Source organism: Callionymus lyra, chromosome 2 (genome assembly GCF_982586985.1).
Source record: "Callionymus lyra chromosome 2, fCalLyr1.hap1.1, whole genome shotgun sequence".
In the NCBI taxonomy this organism is placed as follows: domain Eukaryota; kingdom Metazoa; phylum Chordata; class Actinopteri; order Syngnathiformes; family Callionymidae; genus Callionymus; species Callionymus lyra.
In genome coordinates this window covers 34,088,177-34,114,403 of record NC_141819.1, presented here as the reverse complement: position 1 = coordinate 34,114,403, position 26,227 = coordinate 34,088,177, and the positions used below count along the sequence as shown (strand labels likewise).

The following is a 26,227-nucleotide window of genomic DNA, read 5'->3' as shown; positions in this document are numbered from 1 at the left end:
GTTTGGCAAACAAATGTTCACACAAATTGGAAACAGCAGAAAAAAAGCATTATTGTAAAACATCTACTACTAGATGGGCCTTTAAAACTGGATCTGCTTTAAAAACATACTAACATATCAGTAAGGAATAAAGACATTGACTAATCATTATTTGAATATTTAGATTTTTTAATTATAAATTAAACTTCAGCAATTACTAATTTACACCAAAAGTCTTTATCTTTTTTTTTTACATTTATTTAGTTTTAAGTCCTAGTCTGCACATGCTATTTTCTAGACCGAAATGAGGATTTAGGTGAATTTAGCTTATTGTCTTACTCATACATTTAGTGATGTCCTTATGGATGAAGAAATGAGAGACATTTTGAAGACACAATGAAGATAAACTGTCAGAGACTGATACAACATGAGCCTTTATCTATTCTAAGAAATGTGTATGCATTGTGTTGTGGCATTGCAGTTACACTTTTCTGAAGCCAGCGGTCATCTTATTGTTTACACATGTGGCATTGACGACATAGAAATGGATAATTATGTGTCAGTTTTGAGAGATCACGAAACTTGCGTATCGTCATTTAAAGCAGCTCTATGTGATCTTGGAATGATGTCCCTCGACTGATGAGTAACTACAGCTGTGTTTTGGTTTAACTACAATTGATTGGGTACCAAAGAGCACTCAGTATATAGTTTAATGTTTTAAGTCAAAGTGATTTCCCTCCACCTGTGATGTTGATTTTAAAAGAGCAAGGTAATGGTGCGAATGCCTCAGGGCGAAGAAGCTTAAGGGGAAGAATTTGCAAATCTGTGGTGATATTGCTATCCGGGACTAAAGTTGGCTCTTTTGTAGTTAAGCTCTGAAATAACGTTATGATTGAGACATTAAAAGGAAATCGACGTAACACAAACAACCTGCCAGGCGTGCAAAAATCCGCTTTATTTAAACCCTTGGCAGCACGAGTGCTAATAATCCCATAACCGCCTAGCTCTTCATTTCCTCTCCCAGGTCCTTTCTTTTTGATTTTGCTCATTAACGGCTGCAAAGTCACCAGTGTATTCGGAATGAACATTTGCAAGAATTTAAATGAAATAATAGTCTGTATTTTTATCCCTGCTAGAGGCAAATTATGAGCTCAGTTCCAGCTGTTATCTGCTATTACACCTTCATCAAGGCGATGAGCCTCACATTTAAATAAGGGGAGTGTTTGATACTGTATAGAGAGACATCACCATGCATTAGGGCTGAGGGCAGTTTAGGAGAGCATTGGAGTCATAATCACCTTAATAAAGACATTTCCATACTGTTATTTTAACATTAACATCTGGTCTTGATGGTCTATGGTCTAGGACTGGCCTTCGTCTTGGGTTCCCCCCCCAATCTCTCCTGGACTCAATAGTGGTCTCTAAGCATGATGGTCTGTGATTACTTTTTCTCTCCCTTAAGGATACACTTTACACCGATGCGTAAAATCATTTGAAAGAATGTCATCAAAATCTACTACCATATGATGGTTTTGTTTTTTAACTTCGGCAAGTTATTGTCAAAAGTTATTTAATAAGGTAGTTTGTAGGAAATATACAATTTAAACTACACATAAATACCTTTTAATTTTATGGAAATTGTCGAGTAGTCAGGAGATTCGCAGTTATAAAGCAGTATCCTGAGGTTAATTAAATACTACGAATGTGTCTTATCGGTGATCCTTATGTATGAAAACAGAGTCATTCATTGATATTGCTCCTTATAATTTGATGCACCGTATAGTATAAAAATACGGTATTTTGGCTATACTAAAAATGTATTAATTGGCAGAGAATCTGCATTTGATCATTTGCAGTTGCCCACAGATTTTCTAAAGTGAATCCCTCCTTTTATAAGCTAGTATATATATTTTTTAATTCAATTCAAATCTTCAAGTCAGTATCAGGCTTAGGTTTTTTGATCAAACATTTTCACGCATAAGAGAAAATCCCTCCCCTTTTGTGTGGAGCCCCTGCTGTCACTGAGCCTGTCTCCAGCCTGTGCTCCTCCTTTAACACTGTGACTCTGAGTCTGAGTCTGGCTGATATCGTGTTACTGGTGACCAAGATGAAACCCTCTTCTTGCTCGTTTACATTTTTGATGTGGTTGGCCTCTGGCCTACCAAAATGGTAAACCTCTCCCTTTCTACTGGTGTTTGTCCGAATGCATTTTAGCATGCAATTGTGGAGCTTTTACTCAAAAAGTAAGGCTTCGATTATTTTCCGAGTAGTACTATTCCTTTTTGGGCAGAAATGTGAAACCATTTTAACGCAGTGACTGATGCACAAAATTGCCATCCAAAAGAGACACTTAAAACAATTAAAAGGCTAACATACTACACAGACAGGAAGTACTCCAAGTAAATATTGCTTCCAGTAAACGGCAAGAAGTATGAATTTTTGGTTAACCAATCCTTCAACGTCTAAATTTCTATATTTAAACAAAACTACTACGATTTGCCTCTCATGACTTGATCTGTATTTGCTCTTTGACTGGGAGTCAGCAAACATCTTCCCAATTTAACATAGAAAGGAAAATTATCAAAAAAAAAGGGCTTTGCCATTGCCTCTAATTTAAACATATAATAGTATTAGATGCTTATATTATCTCATAAATAACCTGTACTTTTGATCTATCTCTATAAATAAACATGCTCATACCAAGTCAGAGTTGGCGTGTGTTTGTGATGCTTGTAAAATCGCTAAGCATTCAGACACAATAGATAACCTACTGTGGAACACAGAGAAAAAAAATCTCCCAGCTCTATTAAATTAAAAACTGAGAGGGTGAATGGCAGAATTTGTTTGTGTGTTCAACATGGTTCACTGCCCGTGGATTCCAGAAAAAGTACAGGCTCTATTCATTAAAAAAAACAATAAATGGTAATCCTTGGATTAGACACCAACATGAACTCACTTCAAAGGAAACTGGAATTCAGCCTTTTTTTCTTCTGATTTCTTCAAACTAATCAGTAAAACGTGTGACACTACACAATGGAACTGGAAAAAAAGAAAATGGTGTGGGTATATGCTTATATTTTTACCCTTAAAATGAGAGTGTATGTTTCCTCTATTGTGTGTAGTTGACATCATGATGTTAAACGGCGTCTGCCAGCCCTTCTTTGCCTATAGGCTCCTTCCTGGAACAATTTATTCTCTTTGCACATACACACAAAGAACTGTAAGAGTTTTGCAGATAAATCTTTTCACATCTTTTACCAGGCTTTTGACTGCATGTCTTCATATTGAGTTATTTCCACTGGTGCTGCTGGTTCAAATCAGAACACACTGAAATGAATGTGAAAGCGTACTGTGTTCTTCTATTCCACTGGATCTTCCTTGGTGTGTGAGGATAAAGAATTCTTTCCACAGAATTCATACCAAGGAATGATCATAACAGTTTCCATTTGCCGCACCTGAGATCTTCGAAGTCTCCCGTCGCTCAGGAGAAGTGTCGGGATCTGAGGGATTGCTCTTCAAATAGAAGAAAAATAAGAATTGGGAAAATCCAACAGCAAAACACAATGGAACTGAGATGAGGAGACAATAGGGAGAACAAAATTATGATGGTAGAGGAAGTAATACAAGCTGATAAGATAAGAGAAATGCAACACAGAATTGCACAAAGACGTCAGTTCAGGAGCTCACAGATATGACCCGTGCAAATACATACAAACATGGATATACAAAGATTAGAGGCGAAGATTGAACGAGGAACATGCAGATAATCGAGCCACTGGGATTAATAATATGATTTGGTGAGCGAGGCGGTCGCGGTTTTACGGTGGGATTACTGCTGCCGGTTAACAAGCACAATTCCCAATAGACAGAGAACAAAACAAAGCTGCCTTAAGATTCTGGAGGTCTTAGCCTTTTTCTTTAAAATAATCATTTAAATCCAAATACATATTTAAAGAATAATGCTTTTCTCTTTTCTATTACTCAATCATGTAGAGTTTGTCAAAAACCTGTGATATTCAATCAGGCGTTCATTTTCTCCAGTCCCTACTATGAATATGGCGTTTAGACTGAGCAAAATATAAAAAAGGTACGAAGTACATTCGTACCTTTGTCCTCTAATGAGTCGGTTACTTTCGTCTACTTCTTACGTTGATGTTTTGTATGCTTGGTTTTACAAGTCCAGCTGCTGCTTTTGGTCAGTCAAAATACCATATTTATAGAGGGGACTGGAGAAAATGAAGGCCTGATTGAATAACAGAGGTTTTTCAATTCTTGTTATAAAATCATCACTTTGGCCAGATATTTACCCAAATCAGCGATTTTGTTATCAGGCCGTGTGTATTTGTTTTAGCAGATGCCTGGCTATATGTTCTCAAGAATGGACAAATGTAGGGGGATTAGTTTACACAACAGCACATCGAACAGTACAAAGATGAGCAATTGATGGAGCAGGAATGTCAGAAGGCCACATAATTGTAAGGACAGTAGACCATTGACCTGGAAGTTCTTCATGTTGTTAAGAGCAAAGACGTTTGCCAGGAAGAGTATCTGGTGGTCTGCTAGCATTAAGCTTCACTCAAAATTCAGCCCTCTTTATATATATAAATATGAATAAACATAAATGTATATAATATATCTATTAAGGGCACTTGGGTCAGCTTGGTTAACCTCTAACGGGTACATGGGTTATCCTGAGATCTTCTTGGACCTCAGAATGGCCAGGAACTTCTCTGTGTCTGGACTAAGCCTGATTTTTTTAAAACTTTTTGCTCTTATTCGTCAGCATAAGCCCAAAAGAGCTAGAACTACTACTGTATTACAATAGCATGAACAGGCTAATTTACCTTGTCTGTTTCCAAGAAAGGTTTTAAAATATGTATAAAAGAAGTTATAGCCTTCGCAACCCGTCAACAGATCAAGCTAACACCCATTTACAGTAAATACATGCAAGCATTTTTGAGGGACAATACAATACTTTTAAACTTTTTATTTAAAATATTTTTCTCTGTTTTGTATCTTGTAAAATCTTTAGGCGTTTATTTTTTGATTATGTATTCATTTATATATTTTTGTGTGTATTAAAACAGTATCAAATCAACCTGGTCAAAAAAAAGATGGCTAGATGTTACATTTACTAAACATCTTTTAGTAAGAACACTTAAAGAAAACGGTCAAAGTAAGGACTACTTTACTTTTATCTAGCGCGCCACTCTGTTGGGAAAACAAGCAATAATTAATACAAACGAACCTGTAATTTGTCGAAGTTAAGAGGGTTTACACGGTGGTAGCACTAGAGAAAAGTGAGCAATAGACAAACCTCTTCTATTCCTGATCCTGTTCTGGTGGTTTAACAAGGTTTTGCAGGACGAGCAAACGGCGTGTGAATTGTTTGTCGACCTCGTGAGCGGCCTCTGACTCACTTGGGCGATGAAGCTTTAAATAGATCTTCGACCATTAGATGATAAACACCCTTGAATCTTTTTTTTTTTTTTTAAATATGCTTGCCAGAATCATTAAAATAAATATGTGAATTTAATGCTGTGGGCCGATCCAGGGATGAGCAAGTGGTGGAAAAAGATACGTCCGAGCATTAAATTAAGAATATAGTTATCCGTGATGTATATTAAATTGGATTGGGTTGGAGGGGGCTAGGATTTAATATAACGTGTGCTTCATTGTGAGGTGTGAATTCTAGCCTGCGAGGCAGCTTGGTGACATTCCGTTGATATATTCGCTAAAAGTGTCATGTATTATCCAAGATCTGTTTGTTTTCCGCATGTGTTTGTTTGTCTTCTACTCTGGGATGAGAGCTGCAGCGCGAGCATGAAGGAACATTTAGATGAGAAATGAGCTGTCGAAAGAACTCCAGCGAGATGTGCATGTGTGCGTGTGCGTTTGTGAGTGTGTGTGTGTGTTGCCTCATGTCTGTGTGATCCACAGGGCAAAGCCTCAGAATAGCTCGCATGGATGACACAAACCAACGGAAAACCAGGCTTATTAGCAGCAGCGTAATTGCCCCTGAGAAACGTCTCAGTTTGGCTGCATATCTCTTTTCAGAGATGGGGAGGAGGGTGTGTTTGTGTGTTTATAATTGCTAACAACAGGTGGATTGAGACTCGTTTTGTGTGTGTGTTTGTTTTTTGCAAGATTTTTGTTTTTTTACCGCATTAGTATTCAGTGAAACTGAGTAGGGATTAGAGGAAAGCAAATACGACAAAACAAAAATGTCTTAATGTCTGTAATCATATGGGGGTATTTAATCACTTTTCAGCATACTTCAAAAAATTGATTAATAGACTTCTTAAAAGTCGAAATTAATTGCATCATGGATGGCTGATTTAGTTGTTTTAAAGCAGAGATCCTCATTCTATTTTCAACCGGGGACGGGCTTTTAAGGTGTTGCACATAATAAACACAAAAATAAATAGTATTCCCGGAAAAGAAACGAACGCTAAGTGCATAAGAAAAAATCCTAACATGTCGCTGAATCAGCAGCTTGAAGCGTTTCTCGGAAACAAGAAGCTTCTAAAGAGAGTTTGTGTTTTATAAGTTTAGTTCCAGTAAACTTTAGTTCAGGTTTAAGCAACCTGTCTCACAAAACATCAACAATGAATTCAAGCTTGATGCCGACGATGTCACCCGTTTCCAAATTATAATGACGTGCGATTCAAAGAAATCTTTATCACGATTCGAGTTCATTAGAAATGTATTCAGTTCGATGCACAAGTGGTTCAATGTCATGATTTTATTATTTATTACTGCCTATTAATTAGTTGCTTTTCAGTAACATTTTCGTTTGATTAATTTAAATGTAGCAAATGTATCATATACTAAACCATAATTAAAGCACAACTAATGTGAAATCTCTCCTCACTTACTCCTCACACTTTTTAAATGTTTTCCTTCCTCTTCAAGATACAGTAAGTCCCCCATCATGACGTTGCTTCGTTTTGAAGTTATTACTTTATAAACCCCCCCCCCCACATCTCAAATCTGAGCAAACAAGAGGTTACGAGAGCAAAGCCAATGATGATGTCATAATGGTCTTCACTCCGCCTCCAGCCAGCTGTAACCCTGTCCCACTCAAGCGAGTCAACCAGAATGGATTATGGTCATATAATTTATTGTCATTTAGTCTCCTTTCTTTGTTGCTTTTATCACGTTTGTATCTGTAATGCCCCAGTAAACCTACTGCAGGCATAACATCCTAGACATGGTGAGAGCACCAGGCTCTACATGGATGGTCAGGTCTAAAAGCAGCACAAGCGGCGGCAGGAGAGGAAGAAGTCGCTGATAACCAGCTGGAAGTTTTACCGTCTGGGTACCCATACTTAGGTTATCATAAAGGGCTCTGAGAGGCTTGTTCTTCAGCACTTTAAGGACTAACTCCCCACAGACTTTGACCAGTTGACATACTCTGCTACCATATAGACAGAGGACTCCATTGCCACACAGCGCCAATTCAACACCTACAACAACGACGAGCAGGTGGAAAGGGTCCAGACCTTCAGGTTCTTCTGTGTCTCCATCTCTCTGTGACATCTCCTGGTCAGACAACGTCACTTACATCATTAGGGAAGGCTCAGCAGTGGCTACAATCCCTGAGAGTCCTCAGGAAGCACAACCTCAATTCCAATTTGCTGCTGACCTTCTACTGTTCATCTTTTGAGACTCTGCTGACCTACTGCATCACAGCATAGTACAGCAGCTGCATCGTGGCCAACAGGGAAAGCTCCCACCCTACCCTTTTGCCCTAAGGGAGGCAATACATGATTATTAAGAAGAAGACATCGTTCGAAAACATTTTTTTTCAAAAGGCAATAACAGTATGACTTTTCCTACCTTAATTAACAATACCTTTGACGTACAATACCTGTATGAAACTGTGCACTTTACTGCTATGTTACGCTCTAATCTCATTGTGTTCGGCTATTATGAAAACGAACCAGACTACTCTATTCTATTCTATGGGTTTTATGCGGCTTTCATAATTCGAACTGGTCTCCGTGTTCGGGCAGAAGCAGTCTTTGTTCTGCAGATCACAAGTTCAAAGGCAGCACTTGTTTCAGGGATTGAAGAAAGGTGTGAGCAGCCTCATAGCAATCCACTCCAGATTGTAATGTAACACATTGAAACACACGTTTGATGGCCTGGCAGCGTCTGCGGAAAAAAATCTCAAAATATAGAATTTTTCAATTCTAGACGTTAAAGATGATCACCACGGAGGTATGTTTCGTTTAAGTGCGTCATTTTGGATGAAGATGAAGTGAGCTCCAGTCGCTACATTTAAATGAACAAACTTTTTTGCCTGAATCTCTAAAAAGCAACAGATTATTCTGAAAATAACCTCAACCCCTTAGACAACGTGAGGGTGAGAAGAAAACGAGTGAACTCTGGATTTCTGGTGAACCAACCCTTTAATTATCGAGTAAAACCACAATGATTCTTCTCTCAGGAACTTTAAGAGCACTTTCCTCACTGTTGCTTTCAATACCATTCCACTTTCCTCTTCATCCTTCAGACATTCGACACAGCAGGATGCAACCCATCCACAATTTAAATATTTTAAAGCGCTCTCTGATCAGTCAGACATTTCCGACTTATTTGATGTGCTTTACATCTGTCTGAGATGAGACAGAAGCTCGCACCATTCCTGAGGACGGAAGGATACAAGAAACGTTTGAAATTAAATATATATGACAAATGAAAAGATAAATGTGCGGAAATATGTAAAGAAAGGTTTCTCTGACACCAATGCACTCCCGGCGGTACTGCAACTAATGAGAACATCTGCATCCGTGAAACAGATGGAGAGACGTACTGAGATAGCCGAGAGAGCCATGGGCTGTCGAAGTGAGAGGAGTTAGAAATATTAAACTGTCAGGGTCAGCACCACTGACTGAACTTTAATGAAATTGTCAAGAAATGGCAACCAAAGTCTCTGATATTTATTTGCTTCAGTAATTTGTAATATTGCTTCTTGATTTCTCCCAAAGGTGCCAATGCCCAGCTCAATTTGAAGGTCCAGAGTGCCAGCAGAACAAACACAGTTTCCATGGCAACGGCTATGCCTGGTTTCCACCCATGATGCCCTGTTTTCAGAGCCACATTTCGCTGGAGTTCATCACCGACGTGCCTGACGGGCTGCTGCTCTACAGTGGACCTTTGGCCCAGCTTCAGGCTTGGGACCACGAGGACTTCATGGCTTTGGGTAGGACAAATTGCATTTGCAAAGTTTGATTTTCAATTCCAAAGAAAAAAAAATGTTGAAGTAGTATTTGAGAAATAATTATTACTAGAACTGGGTAAAACTGTTTTGGCACAGGTCTCGTAAATATATATGTGAACGAATATGCATCTTTAGAGCCCGGTTAGTTTAGGGCTTTAAAGTGACAAATACTGAAACACACTCTGCGTCCTGTCTTCGTGGATGTTTCTGGTCTGAAATACAATTGTGATATTGACCTTTCCTTTCACTCTTGGTGCTACTATTCTGTCACAGATCAACCCAAGTATCAATACCTGGTCACTGTACATTTTGTTGCCTTTTTACCTCATGATCCAAATACTTGAGCTCATCAAATAATCTTCCTGCCTGGTTCTCATTTGAACACATTCATTTCTGCTTGTTGTGCATCTTCAAAAATTATATTGGCTCAGGTAAGGTTTGAGTATTCTCCTAGTTTGGTAGTCCATTGGTGCTCAGTCTCCACTACGACACATCAGCTGTCTATGCCAAGGTCTCATTTTACGACATTCAGACCTGGGTCTGGTTAAGCAACAGATTATGATTCTTACTGCTGAAACTGCATTCAGTGGGCCTTGAGCGTTTCATTTGACTTGCTGCTTGTAGTCCTCTCGGACAAATCATGTTTGTGGCCAACCCTTCTAAAGACTTTGTTGCTTGTGTTTTTCCGCTTATGATGAGACTGGCTTTAAAACCCACCAGGATGTTCTTAAGAATTGTTGGGCAGCTCACTGATCACACGATGAATCTTCTCTATACCAGATGTCCAAGTACGTTTGGAAAGAGGAGAACATTTTGGCTCTGATTTGTAATACACAACTAGCATTGACTAGCATTATGCCATGTGGGTTTTGTTGTTGGACCAGGCTATGTCTTTGTCCCTGAGTCTTAGTACCGTCTTTTTCTGTGTCAATCCTTTTTAAGGCTAAAGTGGGAGCATTACTGCTGACATTAGATCCTGAGATTATGTTAGGGTACATTTGTACTTTTCCACTAGTCTTGAGATTGGGAGAGTGAAGGCACCTTACAGGTGATGTTAAACCACAAGATAATCCGTGTGGATGGATCATCATTTTGTTAACACGAGAAAACACAAGGGATACCTTAAACACATTTGTTTAGGGACCCCTGGGTCAATTTTACCTCGAGATAATGCAAGGTATAATTAAAACAAATTAACTTAATTTTATTAAGTTAAAATAATATAACTTTTGTATGTGATACCAGTTTATAGTCTTCAGATCTTTAAAAAAAAACATTTTCTCTCTCTACCGCTGGTCTGCATACATTAATAATATTGAGTTAATTAATGAACTTGCTTAAAAATATATACTCTATTCCTTCGGGGGATAGTAATCCAATTTGTTAATCTAGATATTTACAAGAGAACTATTTGGCTGCTGAAGCGAAAAATTAAAAACTAACCGCTATTCAAATATGGCCGTGCATGATCCTGCTTGAGAGTCAATATCTAACAAAATAATTACACGATCTTAGATGTTTTTCTTTTTTTTTTCCTCCAAGATTGTAATCTGATTGAATTATGCTCCACAATTTGATCTTTTAGATGAAAAGATCTGCATATTGTTTGATTTCCCTTTTTTTTTTTTTGATGCCATAATCAGAGAGATCAATGTGTGCATTAAATCCGCTAACGAATCAAGAGCAGTCATGGTGAAGAACAATAAAGGGGAGACGAAATCAGAGGGAAAATCTGATGAAAGATATGAACTATCGGGTTTTCGGTGGGCGACAGATAATGGAACACGCAGAGATTAAGTTTGAACATCAGTGCTTTAAAGCTGGAGAAGGTTTTCTCTGCAGTGATGTGGGAGCAGACAAGTGTTACTCCCCTATATCACCCAGCCCAGCGGGGTTGTGGAGCATATAATTTGGGGACATAACTCAGAGAAAGCACTTGTGCCACTAGAGCTGCAGTTGCGTGAAAGAGGGATTCCAATTTACTGGTTGAGAAATTTAAGACCAACGTTTTACTGGGCAAAGGGCCTTTATTAAAACCGGCTGCAGTTTTACTGGGGAGGCTGGATTAATTTGTACAAATCCTGCTGGAATTGGAATCAGGATACGTCTTGATATGTAGACTTTAGAGAAGATAGTTTATGATCGACAGGTGTCAGGTGCAATGTGAAGGGCTGTGAAGTCGACAGCCGGATACCTAAAACATATGTATTTTTAGAAATTGTACAAACACATAACCAAGTGGCTTCTGGTCAAAAAATGTTCATAGTGCGGCTATTTGTGCCAGTACATTTCCCTACACAAGGCATGTCCAAAGCAAGGCCATGGGACCATTTGCGGACCTCAAGAGGGCAGCCAGCAGACTCCTTTTTAAATTTAATTCACCCAGAAGATGTAAGAATACACAACAATTCAAATGCTAAACAACATTTTTATGACAAGACTCCTTGAGTAAAACAAAATAGAAAATACATCAAAGTGAAGTTTTGATGCTATTTCTAAACATCTATTTTCTGTTGATCAGGATACTAATATATTTCTTAAAGTTCAAACTTCTATATGAGATAAATGTTTGTATGTTTTAGCTATTAACTTCATCCAGACAGATAAGATAAAACACTCCAAACTAAGTCTTGAAACTTAGATAATATTCATTTAATGTAGAAATAAACACTTTGACAGCTAATAATGGATAAGAATAAATGTTTATTATGCTCCTCGTTTAAATAGAAAGTGCAAACAGATTTTAATTACAGTTCACTAATACACTATACGGAATAAACAAAATTATTCAAAAAACAAAGGAAACCTGGAAACAACCTGTACTCTTCACCAGGACATCAGAGACACCCATGCATCACATATACAGTATACTCAAAGACACTGCAAATTAAAATAGTTAGATAACGTCCTCAAAACTTGAAAAGAAAATGGCGTTTGTTACCAAGTAAGCTAGCTGAGCTGACTGGCAACTGTCAGGGGGGGCTATTTCGATCGCCCCGAAATTATAATCAGAGAATTATAGAACGGTAAGCAATCAATGCAAATATAGTTCATCAGTGTAAAGTTTTCTACACAAATACAAAATCATCACTGTTCATGATTATTTTCCAAATAAAAAATAAAAATAAAGATTAAGTTATAAAAAGAACACACCCATGTCAGCCCGCTATGGGCCTGCATGACATTATCCCTTTGGGGAAAAATTAAACCATGCAAAGATGAAAACTAGGATTCCCAATGACAAAACCTAGACTACACACACAAATGGCTTGCAAAAACAAAGGCACAATAGGATAGATTTTAAAATGATTTACCTTGAATCTACATGAAAAGGAATGTTTCTTTGCGAGCACAAATGGCAATAATGGCTTCCCTGGGTGGTAAACAGAAGTTATAGATAGACAAAAGGAGGCAACAAAAACAGTCTGGCAGATTTCAGTATATTTAGTGTTTTAATCACTGTGAGACCTTTTCTTGTCGTCTCTGCTACCTCTTCTTTACAACGGCTGCCTCTCAGGAGAGAGGCAGTCGTTGGCAAAGTAATATGTGTAGGAGGGAAAGTCCGCTTTGAGAGCATGACAGTTTTAGTGTCTCTGCAACTTTATGAAAAGGGTTACTGAAAAACTTGTTTATTTATGACCTGGTATGACTGGTTACACAAGGAAAACAGGTTGGACACTTTAAACATATAAATGTTAATGGAATTGTATTTGGAGGGAAGGCTGATGAGATTTTATTTGGTTGGAATTAACGCCGTGCTGCAAATATCAAGAGCTATCATTTCCATATTTCAAGGTTCACCTGCTGTAAATAACTAATTCGTCCGCAGCGCTATATTGAGCCGCTCCGTTCTCAATGTTGTTTTGCTTATTATTTCTCATGCCATCCTGGGTGATGCATTACTGTTGCTTCCGTTAAAAACAGCATGCAGAATAACAAAGTTATTTTAACCAGCAGAAAAAATGACAATTGTATCAAATTAAAATCAACATTAATGTCAGTATCTAACAGCATAAATGAGTAAATAAATCCAATTAAAAAAGACGACAATATCAAAAAGTACTGTATGGAAGTATATTGGTGCCATCAAAATACTGAATCATTGAATTAACATTGAGCATTTTTTAAATGTTGTCTTTTTTTCCAAGCTTTTTTTTTTTTTGAAATTGAAAAAAAGAAAATCTATATTGAAAAGTTGCATTTTTGTTTTTATTTAATAATTACAATTCTTAATTATTATACTCAAGTTATCGAGTTATATTTATTTTTATTCAGTAATCAAATACCATTATTATTGTGTTTTCCAAATGATTACTTTTTTTTTTTACACATAGAATTTCATTATTTATTCCAATGTTTTCAAAACAAAATATAATTTATAGCCTTTTAAATTCAATATAAAATGCAGCACTTTGTATTGAACTCAACATTTAAAATATAAAAAGTATAATTTGAATTAGAATATGAAACTCTTAAAATTAAAATATAATTCATTTAGAAAATATTCGATTTTTATTTAAAATTAAGTAATTGAAAAGCAAAACACAAATTCAATAATTCAATATAAATAAATACAACTTTTCAATATAAAGATTATTTAATTTAGCGCAAATTCAATGTTACAAAATGTTAAACATTTAATGTAACAATACAATCATTTAATGGCACTCATCTACTTCCATAAACCCGCACTACTCATTTTTTAAGATTGATGGATTAAAATAAAAATAAAATTACGAAATATAAGTCTTAATTACACATGTGGTTATCGTAAAAAAAAAATAGTATATTTTAATTGTTCTGATGTGGAAATATATATTAGTTATTCAGTTAAAAAGGTAGAAATTAAAAGGAATAAAAACCCCCTAAACAGGTCTCCAGGCTGTCATAGAGACAAACAACCTCTCACACACACATTTATAAACCTCTCTTGCTATGAGGCACTAAACACTACACTCATTATTTTTATTGCCAAAAAGAGAAAAGATTCCAAAGATGGACTAGAAAGACATCCAAAGGAACCTTGAGGCCACAGTTGCTTTGAAAGTGTGTAAAGGTCAAAAACAAACATTCCCTCTCATGCAAGCCTGGGAGTCTACTGAGACCTGCTTGACACATTTTATTTCAAGTTTATGTTCACTAGAAGCATGTGAGAATCATATTGGATGCGGATGTGACTGAAATATTAATGCAGCGTCGCTTTAATCTTCATATTAGAAGGAAAAAGAATGGAAAAGCATTTATTTAATTTCACCATTGCTGTTAGCATTTTTCTTAACAAACTTGAATAAGTGCTTAAGTGAAAATAAATACTTTTGTAATCAGACTAAACAGAGATTATTTCTATCTATACAAACCCCTTATCCAAACGATGACTATAACAGTCGCTCGACGTACCAGAATTTTGTGAAGTCTGATGTAGGACAAGATGACAAATTTATAGCAAAATCTATTAATGTTTCCCTTTAGTTTTTTTGCGCACTTGAGCCTTACTTAACAGAATCTGAGCTCTTTAGAGACCTATGAAAGCAAGAAAAATAACTTGCTCATATCTGAGCCAGACGTGTGAGAATGTATTATTATAACCAGACTAGGCTGAAAAGAAAATGTGTTATTCATTCAAGTTAACAAAAAGCAAAGGCTCATGAGAAGAAATGTTGTTCACTCTAAATGTATAGTGTTGTTACTTATATTCTAAATATCTCTGGTGAAACCGATCAAAGGTTACTCAGAGCACAATTGTATACAAATTAGATGTTATATTGTCTTTCTCTTCACTTGAAAAACATGGTTAAATAGTAAAATCCGATCTCAGGGAAAACAATCAGGTTCTAATCTAAGGTAGTTACTTTAATTACAGAGGAAGGTAAACATGTATGTGCTTCCAATAACACTCATCTTTAGCTGACATGTTGTGTTGAATTCAAATCTACCAGCCAGAGTTGGGAATAAAGCCTCATATCAGATATGGATATGAATGAATGGCCGATGTCTGCTTTTTAATAAAAGAGAATAAAATGTTACATATAATGCAGTGGTCGGCCTTCATTGTGGACTTCAATCATACACCATATTATTTCTTTGGGTGAGAGAAGAGAGAAGATACGACTGTCGGAAAATGAAAGATAGACATCTTAAGACGCACTTTTCTGTTTCTCACATGTTTCTTTTTACTATAGGTGTGTTTATATTGCTTGCATGTCTGACTCAATTGTAGTTATATGAGAGGGTGACCTAAAACTGTGTGTGTATTTATATTTATACACGTATATAGTTGTATTACTATGGAGTCTTGCCGAGTAATACTATGTTGACTTGCGGAGTAATACTACGTTTGACCTGCTTTGTAGTAAAGCAACATTTCGAGCGCTGTCTACTGCATAAAATTGGTCGAGGTTAGTGAGGAAAACTAAAATGAAAACAAGGCTATAAGCCGGTGTTTTTTTTTTATTATTATTTAAATGTAAGGATTTTAAGTGCAACGTACAGTCCACAAAATACAGCAACTTAAATAATTTGATGTATCTGTTATTTATGCCTTAATTAAGTGCATATTTGAAGTGGATCTACAAGAATTAAGATTTTTTTTTTTTTTTTTTGTCTGATAACTACTGGAAGGACTTTGTTATAATGTGATTAAGATGTGTTTGAATAGAGACAAAGAAACAACGATAATTGTGGCACCACAGGAGGGAACATGGAGGGAGTGGGAAAGGCAGTGGAGCTCTCCACTTTGGTTGAGGACCAGTCTCCTCATCCACAGTGTGAAGAAATTAAAAATTTGAGCAATGGAAAAGTCAAATGATATCACAAATGCATGCATAGAAGTTAATAATAATAATTACAGTACATCTAAAGAAGGCCCAAAACAATATTCACATGGTGCCACAATACCATTTCCACCTTCCTGGAAATGAAATATAAAATAGGAAATAATGAAATAAAATAATATAATCATATATGAAATATGAAATCTAACCTGAAGACAACTCAGACACCCAGAATATTCACTACAAAAGAAAATGCTATATAGATTTATAGATGGATGGATGGATGGATGGATAGTTGGATAGTTGGATGGATAGATACTGTATATATATAGATATAGATATGATATTTATATTTGGTATATATATTTATTTGGTAAATTATATTTGGTTTTATTGTTTCAAGCACTTACTTCAAACCTATAATGGCATAAAATATATCAATTTCACAATCTCTAAACAACATGCTAAAGATCCATGTGACCATAAGGACACATGCATACATCCTGACTAGTTTTGTGGTTGTTGAATCACTGAAGACTCACCTATTGCATACAGCTTTCTCTCAAAGGACAGGTAATTAATGTTGTGTTGATTTAGATAAATACTTTACTGCACATAACCTACCACATCAGTGCCCTCAAGATTTATACTGGGCATTCTAGGGCGAACAGCAAAACGCTGGGACTTCTAGTGTTGATTGGTTTTCATAATAATCGTATAAATACTAAATCTTAAATGTCAAACTGCAGTGACAACTATTTACCACACAGATCCGTTGAAACTTGTGTTACTCACACATCATGTGCCATATTCCAAGTATATAACACACTGTGATGCATAGGGTGAAAGAGAATTACAATAATAGATCCAGGTGAAAGAGGAAACTGGCTGGTGAGGTGAGAACATTTGACGCAGAATTTCAAGTAGTGTGAAAAAAACTATTTGCATTGCATTTTGATGTGGTGAATACACACCTTTTGATTCGCGCTTGTTAAGGATCACCTCGTTGTTGAACTTTGTAAGGCGATGCTGACCACGTTGTATATTATGAGTTCTATTCTCACACTGACACGACTACAGTGCACATCCTTTTACCAACACACACACACACACACACTCATTCTGGAAATATAGGTGCACACGACATCCAATCTTCAATCACCACAGAGAAGAGATTATCGTACATGCTTTTAACACAGAGCAAGCAATGAGTGTGGATGTTATTGGAACATAATACCTTGACTGACCTCAAGTGTTCTCGGTAAAACCAGAACATTGGATGTTCCCCTTAAATCCATTTACCACCAATGTAACGTACCACTTTGAGTGAATTTCCGTGGAAGGGTTTTTTATTTTTTAGAACAAGACTCTTGTCTTAGCTAACAGCTTTTTTCACGCTAAGCCCTTGTTACACATTTTTTAGTACAGGCAGATCATCCCAAACTCACGAAAGCAGCCACATTTTCTATATCACCACAAATAGAATAGAGTTTTACTTTCAGAATCAAAACTAATTAACCTCAGACATAATTGTTTGTAAAAGCAGGAGGGGGTGAATTCATGTGCATCTTTGAAGAAGCTACACTCGAAAATTGGGAAAGTTGAATGTTTAAAATGAACATAAGAAGATTAAGCTCTCGAAGTAATAAGGTCATGAGTAGCAATGGGCCGATGAAATAGTGTGCTTATTTTTTAGAGGTCAGTAGGCAGAGTCCTCAGTTGGTTCAAAGCAATAGATTATACAGAAGAGTGTGCCACCTAGTGGACTCCCAATACAAGGAAAACTTTTCATGAAGCATCATCAACTTATCTTTCCTCATACTTAAAAGACAGTTCTGCAAGTGGGAAAATCAGATCTTTAATATAGTAATAAAGTATAGCATCAAAGACAAGCAACTACATTTTTTGGTGAGGAAGGTAAACAAATGTATTCACATGTTAACAAGCTATGTCTCTACAACACTGCATAACTGACCAGAAACTGTTTCCTTTAACTGAGAAAAATCTTTAAACTTGGAAAAATGATGTCACAACACGATCGGAAGCTTATATTCCATGTGTTTCTGACCTGCTCTAGTAGAAGAACTCACATTTCCCTGGCTCTTAATACTCTTCACTGGCTTCCAGTTTCTTTCAGGATCAACTTTAAAATTCTGGTTCTTACTTTCAGATCTATTCATGTTCAGGCTCCTCCTTACATCAGTGATCTGAATCTACTGATGGTTCCTGGACACGGTTCAGGACCAGAGGAGAGAAATCCTTCCAGACTGTTGCTCCTAAGCTTTGGAACGATTCCTCTCCCGCTAAGTTTGATGGATCTACTGACTCATTCAAGAAACATCTTAAGACATTCTTATTCGTGCAGTCTTTTCCCTCATTTTCTGGGACTCGTTATGTGTCTTGATCTTTTCAAGTATATACAGTATTTTAACTGTGTATTGTTTTTGATTGTTAAAGCGCTTTGTGACCCTAGTCTACAAAGGTGCTTTTCTTACTTACTCATGTCAATATCAGGTCCTCGAGAGATGAAAGAGGGTAGCCGATCACCTTTTATCCAAAGTTAAAAATGTACAATGTAATAAACAGACAGAGTAATATTATACGATCCTCGTGACTCCTGGTTCTAGTGCCCATCTGCCAACCCTAGTCAATAAACACATATCAAATATCAAGTTGGTCCCGAAAGTAAAGATCTTAAGCTAAAGCTTATGTTGTAGTCCACAGAGTACATGCTAAATAAACCCCACTTAATTCCTGAGCTTGTAATTTGCTTCACTAAACTCGTTCACACCTTTTCTTCCTCTTTCCTTTACCGAGGTTAGTAACTCAAGATGTGTCGTTGTTGTATCTCAACCCTGGGGCATGTTTGCTGGCATAAAGAAGAATACATCTTGCATCTAATGTCCAAAGGGTTAGTTCGGCACTCAAAGATGAGGGGATAAACCATCAACAGTGTGAGTAAATGAAAGTGTCCAAACATGTCAGTTACCATTGAATTAAAAAGCTTTAAAAAATAATTATCCACATTGATTGGACTGGAATTAAGGTGCTCTGTTGTAGTTATTTGAGTAGAATTAAGAGTTTAAAGCTGAGGTGAGGAACATATTAAGGGGGAATTTAAATTTAATTTCAGTATATGCTTGAAGATTAGGAATGACTAATCTAACCTTAAATTTTGACTTTCATAAGTTATTCTTGGCAAACTTTTTTTGTTCTAATTATTTGGATTAGGAGTGTGAAGTAGAGAGTTATTAACTGAACCCCAGGTCTGTGGAAGAGTGGGTTATAAGTTTAGCATCTGTTAACAGCAATTTGGTTCCAGGCCAGGAAAGGGAAGTACAGCTGCCATATCTGCTTTGAGAGTGTTTATGATAAAGCACATGTAAGGCCAAAAGCAGTTTGTAGACTTGGAGAGAGAGGTTGGATTTTTTCTTCCTGACGGCTGCTTTTGAGAGGAAAAAAATTATTTACTGATGACGTATTGAAAATCAACCGTCAGAAAGGTTTACTGTGATGGCTTACATTCCTTATTTGAGCACATACCTTTGCCAAGGAGCACATGTCACATGGCTTGATCAAATAAAGAATATAATAAAAAATCATGTTTTGAATCAAGGGGATGTTTAATCAACCATTTCTGAGCTTTTATATAGCAACCCTAGAAGATGGTTAAATGGAAACATGTAGGTGACAACAGAGTAAAGTAGATTTTTACCATTTTTGATTAGATTGTATTTAACTTAATCAATCCCAGGAATAACCCCATTCCAACTTTAGGGTTATCAGTGAGTTCTATATGGTTTATTGATATACATATATTCATATACTGGTGTATATAATGATACAGCGGCAAAAGATAAGTATACTGTAATGAGGAATCATCATTTTAATAAACACTATTTTCAGTTGATGGACCAGACTCTTGATACTTGAACACACAGGTAAAGAACAAGAAAGATGGAGATGTCGAATCAAATCAATACACAATTTAACTAGACAGATAAGCTTTGTGCAAATAAATACCTGTTTCATCAGTTTTAGTGTTCCTCTCATTTCTTTTCTAAATCAACATCACCTTCTTTAAACACAGGTTTTTATTATTAAAAGGCAGCATGTGTCAAGAACAAACAGACTTCGATGGTTGTTTTAAGTATTGCTCTAAGGTCGCTATCCAATGAGCTCTTTTCCCTTTTCAAACTCATCTCTGCAATGGATACCAATCAGTATATATCCTGAACTTTGCTGCAGGGTTGGTTAGCTCTCTGACAAGATCATTTGTACAAGAAAGCTCTCTGCTCAGAAATGTGCTGCATTGCTTCCTAATTCGTCCACAGACTTCCCTTGGCTGAGAGGTTAGCCGGGTGATTTGTTAGGCTGTTTATGCAGTTCACATGCTCTTGGTTTGCTCCTGTGTATCCTCAGGCCATCAGAGGAGATAGACATTTTTCATATTTAAGAGCCCCTCCGCCCTGACTCGGCAGGGGTTCATGCTCGCTCCGCACACAAAGAAGCCACATCCAATTGCCTCTTGCTTTGACTTAACCCTCCCTCTCTTTAGTGGGAAGCAATGAATTAAGTATGAGTGGATTCACAGAGAGGAACCCCGGTCGTGTGGACGAGCCCTCTAAGAGCAAAGTCTTGTTCTAAACTGTGCTCTGAAAGCATTCAAAAGGCAAGGCCAGTACAAAGATGTTCACATTTGGCCCTGGCTGCCCACTGCATGTCTTCCAGCTTGCCTTTTTTTTTTGACCGGCCTTGACCACTTTTGTTTATGGATGTCAGTGCAACTCTTTCACTTCGGGCCTTCTATTTAAACGAGGGCAAAGTATTGAAAACAAGAATAGAATTATACTTTATTGATATCACAGAGAGAATTTAAAATTTTTAGCAGCCTCCATCAATTATACATATCAACAGCCGAGGGAGGGGTGAACGGTGGAGCAGTGGTTAGCACGATCGCCTCACAGCGAGAAGGTTGCCGGTTTGCTTACAGGGACTGAGGGAGCCAACTTTGTGAGCTTTTTGTGTTAAGTTTGTATGTTTTACTCCGGTTTCCTCCCACAGTCTGATTAGAAACATGAGGAATTTGTCTGTTGCATGTGTTTACACTGGGTACTCCGGTTTCCTCCCACAGTCCAAAAACATACAGAGGTTGATTGGAAACTTGGAGAAATTGTCTTGGTGTCTGTGAATGGTTGTATGTCATTTGTCACACCACAGCTAAAGTATGTATAATAACGTTGGATTTTTTTGAATGTTGGATGGCCTATACACATTAATTCATTCATTAATTTATTCATGCATTCATTCTCTGCGGCTTTTTCGCTTAAAAGGGTCCCTGGGGACCTCATACACACTCATACCTAGGGACAATTTCCCCAAGTTCTCAATAAACCTCTGTAAGGTTTTGGACTGTGAGTGGAAACCTGAGTGCCGGGAGTAAACCCACTCAATACGGGTAGAACATATAAACGCCACTGTCCTCTCCCCCATAAACATCATAATTTGAATATTATTGGTCCTTCGGAAAATGCCTCAAAGTTTCTGATTATGTATAAGCGACATAAGTTAAGGTTTTCTACCATACTGTGTTACCGGCAAATAAGCAGGATACGGATTGAGCGAGGGTGGACGTTGATGACTTAATTATGTTCTTTGTGTCAACTCTCTTAATAATTATGTTCAAAATCCTGTTTTAAAACAGTTTTGACTACTTTCCGAGTGCCTAACTGACACATTTTTCGTTATTAAAACTCAGGTTCGTTCTTTCCTTTTTGTTTTCGCTGTAATGTTTTTGTTGTTTTTTTTTTTACTTTTGACTGGCTGTCTCAACTGTCCCTGCTTGTTCTCTTGGTTTACTTTTCCCACGTCCTCTTTCCTGTCAGTCTCTTAAGATGAAAGTCAAAAGTTTAATGTTGCCAATCAAGCTCCTTATAAGCATCAGACTATCAAATATTTAGTCATGTTGTGTACACCTAAATGTGGGTACAAGTGGAACAATATACATATATTTTTAAATCCAAAAGCTGTTTCCTTTGTGGTGTTTACAGTCACAGCTCCTATGTCTGCCTTCAAAAAAATCTTCGTAAAAAAAAGAAGAACATAAGGTGATCCTGTTGGCATAAATCAGATTTCCAAGAAAAGGCAGTTCCCTGGAGAACTAGTTGAGTTGACAGATTGACATGTGCGAGATAAAGAAGGATGTAGATCGCAAGGTCTCTAGTGGGATGGAAATGAGAGAGGCGGGAAGGTGAGTCTGCCCTAATAGATAACAACAGACAGCTAAAACAAAAGGGTTGCACTTTTGAATTGATGTTTTTATTTCACGCTGCCTCATTAAATTCATTGCGAATAATTGGAAAATGTTGCAATAACATAACATATGAGTTGGTTTCAAAGGAGCCATTGATTTCCTATGTGTGCAGTTCAGTCACATGTCTACAGGTGTCAGGTTCTGAAGGTTCATTGGAGAGTCCCTGACACTACAATAGCTACTTTGTTGTTTTGGCCAAGGCTTTCTTTTCAGGACAATCGTGTTAATCAATTGCAGCCTTGAATATATATATATATTGAATATATAATATAAGGCTCTGAAGAAATGATTAAAACAAACAAAAACAAAACAATATGAATATGAATTCATGGAGGGTAATATGAATGACCTCTGTGTTAGCTAACATGAATGTAAGAGAGAATGAAGAGTACCTTTTCTCAAACATTTTCACAAATCTTTAACAAATATCAATTTGTGTTGCTGTTCGCCAGAGGCTACATGATGTACTTACTGTTGTAAAGGGCCATCGAGCAAAGAGAAAAACAGGACAAATAAAAGGATCTTCAATATGATGAGAAACGTATATATAAATGAATTAAAAGAATGAAAATCAAATCAGAAAAAAATTATAAGGACATAATTCAATTGCATATGTTGTTATGTTTACTTAACCCGCTGGGTCAAGGTGAAAGAAACCCCCGTGCTTTCAGAAATACATGCAGTGGTGGAGGTCGTGATGGAATCTTTATTGTAACCACAACAGTAAACACCTAAATCTGGAGAAAAACAAAAGATGATGTGTAAAGCTTAATAAGCAGAAAGTCCTATTTTATTGTGTAATATTTACTTCATTATAATACGTTTATCAGTCTTTTTTATTATATTACAATATAATACACTATTATAATATATTTAATTTAGATTTATGATATAAAAAACTTTAACTTCAATATTATTTCTAAACAGACAAATAAAATGAAGAAAACATACATATTTAATGATATTTAATGACTTAAATAATAAAATTGGAACCCATCAGAAACATATATGCATTATCTTTGACGCAGATGAATATATGAGAATATGATTAGTCATTATTTTCAGAGTCCACTAGTTGGCGGTGTCTGTACTATTTTCCTTTTTTGAACCACTGTACAAATTAAACATCATTTTTCAACTGATGGCGCCACCTACTGAGCTCTAAACAACATGACACTGCTTCATGAATCTTCATCAGACCATCACTACTTGTCTTGGTCTCGATCTTCTCTCTGTGTTTCCTGGTCTTTGGCCATAATGGTGGCCTTGGAGCTTAAAACGCTTATAATACACGCGACACAAATGTGTAGCCACACCTCCTTGCACTGACATTAAACAAGACATTATTACCTTCAAAAACACCACAAACAAACGTTGCCACAGCCATTCTTGTCTTGGTCTCGACTCCCTTGGTCTCAAGTTCAAGTCTTCCATTTATAATTGTCAATTTATCAAAACTTTTGTGCAGTTTCGATGGCGTCACTGGTAGTTTGACTACTTCCAAACGCATATTTAGACGCCAAAAAAAAAAAGTAGGCTTTTGAGTGATTTGAGAACCATTAAAAATCTTTTAAACGACATCACAGCCAACTTATCACTGCTGATAATTGCGAACATGGCAGTACACACTCAATCTGACAATCTAAGAAACTTTTTCCTTAGATTTTGGTGGAAAAACATTAGAGGCAGGCACAGTGCAGAGATGTTAATTATGGAGAAAAATGGGATGAGATACGAGACACGAGACAGGAGGTAAAGTAGAGACATGGGATGAAAGATGGCAGCCGGCAGACTGACATCGCAATGGATTGACGAAAGCCCAGCAGGAGACAGGTACACTGTGCAGTTTGAAGAGGAGTGAGAAGGGAATTAGATTCTTGTCAGCCTCGATTTTGACTTCCAACCTTCACCGACTCTTGCCAGGAGACATATGCCAGTGAAAGTTTTTTTTTTTTCCTCGCTCTCTTTGGTTGTTAATTTCCGTTTCCAGCACAAAGCTCATAAGTACAGAGTGGGATTTCTTAAAGTAACACCTGAGAAAAGAGTAAAAAAGATGTTTCACTGTTTTCATTGTTAACTTTCCATTAGTTTAAACTGTAAAATATAGTTTTCTGAGTATATTCATTTATATTAAATGCTTTTTTTTATTCTCTCTGATCCTTTCTATTCAGGTTCAGTTGTTTATTCTATATACATTTATCCCTTTTTCGACTTTAAATTAGCAGAATGTTTCGATCACAGAAAGCCACCTTTCTCTACATTACAGATTATTGTGCATATACATGTATACATTACTGATTTCTGAAAGCTTTTTCCAACAATAGAAATCATTTTAATGCCTTCAACATATCTGGCTGATGCTATCACAATAAAATAGAGATTTTTTTTCATCTCTATACACTATGTGCTTCATAGATCAGCAGCCTGTGCTCACATTTGTGCAGCCAGCACTGCATTCACAGAAATATTAAGAGGCTCGTTCATCAGCTTTATATCTCCGCATGAAGTTTTGAAGTTCAGTGTACACCGTGATTAATGCTGGCTGGTAAACTTCCCCTCCCATAATTCCTTACATATGACGCCAGGCACACACACAGCCATAACCACTTCATTAACTTTTAATTTCCCATTTGAGTAAGTCAGGAAATAGAATGTAATACGTTTTATTTTCTGATGCTTGTTGTAAGCCATGTGAGGAAACAACATTAAAGCTTTGCAGTGATCAATATTCAAGCCTCATGTAAAAGAAACACTTCATCCAATTTGTCAGACTACGACGTCAGCGGCCATTTATCAGTGTGTATCGAGGATTGTGACTGCATCAAACCGCCTTTTTTGACTCACACACACTTTTTCTTCTGTTTCTTCCAATCCAGAACTAATTGATGGCACACCTACGTTGAAAATTAATCACGGCTCTGGTACAGTAGTGCTACAGTTGCCTGGCAACGTGAATGTAGCTGACAGGCGCTGGCACCGGCTGGATGTCCGCAGCAATAGCAAGGTGGGTACATTTGCTCCTTAAAATACCCCCCACCCTACTGTTAATGTCTTGTTTTTATTCTATTATGTGATTTTTTTTTTTGTTTTCCTTCAGTACTTTTAGTTGCCTTGAGACTTTTGAAAGGGGTTTAGAAATGAAATAGAATATTCTTATATTATATAAGTTTTTTTTTTGTTGCATAAACTTGTACAAATTTTGTTTGTTTACTTCATGAATGCTGACTTGATCCCGCGTTGTTTTTTGATGCTGATACTTCATGATATTGTTGAATCATGTGTTCCACTTTCATATTAACTTTTATCTTTGTGCATCACTATATATGCATTACACAGGCCCGTGGGTTATTTTCGGCCCTAAAGCAGATTGAATGTGCCTGCAAGGTTTAATATAAACTGTATTATTCAACCAGCCATCAAGAGTCAAACGGAAAGAACACAAAGTAAAGCTGTCGATGCTAATGCTAATTCCTAAATGATCTTTTCTCGTAGTTATAAATTTTGTGCTGAACGTGTTAATGATACATACATTTTTAATCTAAACTTTTAGAAGAAATTACTCTTGGAATGATTTCACATTTGGCAGTTTTTTTCCACATAAAATGTGGCCCTTGGACAGCCCTGATTTAGATTCTATGTTCTATTGGTGGCTACATTGGCAGGAAACTATAACTAAAAACAACTCTAATTTAATGTGACAGACAGTTACCCCTTTATTTCTAATTATGTTATTTTTTCAAATCTTGTTTAAGTTTTTCGTCAAGGGCAGGGGCATCGCAAAAAAAAAACAAGTCTGGGCAAAGAATATGTCATCCATGTTCTTTTATATATCGATTTTTGAACTCTTTGTCTGCATCCTCACTTTTTGTGCCGTTGGTAATCCAACCAAAGGTGCAATGCCTCTGGCAACATAGCTTCTAAGATCACAGGCTCTCG

General features: G+C 36.8%; 1 protein-coding gene across 1 annotated transcript in view; it reads left to right on the top strand.

Moving 5' to 3' along the window:
- LOC148086635 (neural-cadherin) overlaps positions 1-26,227 on the top strand; it is a 288,414-nt gene that overhangs the window by 195,205 nt on the left and 66,982 nt on the right. The window contains exons 27-28 of the mRNA XM_087784779.1: positions 8,976-9,190; positions 25,168-25,295. Of these exons, the coding sequence (XP_087640905.1) occupies positions 8,976-9,190; positions 25,168-25,295 (343 nt within the window). The remainder of the gene's footprint in view (positions 1-8,975; positions 9,191-25,167; positions 25,296-26,227) is intronic.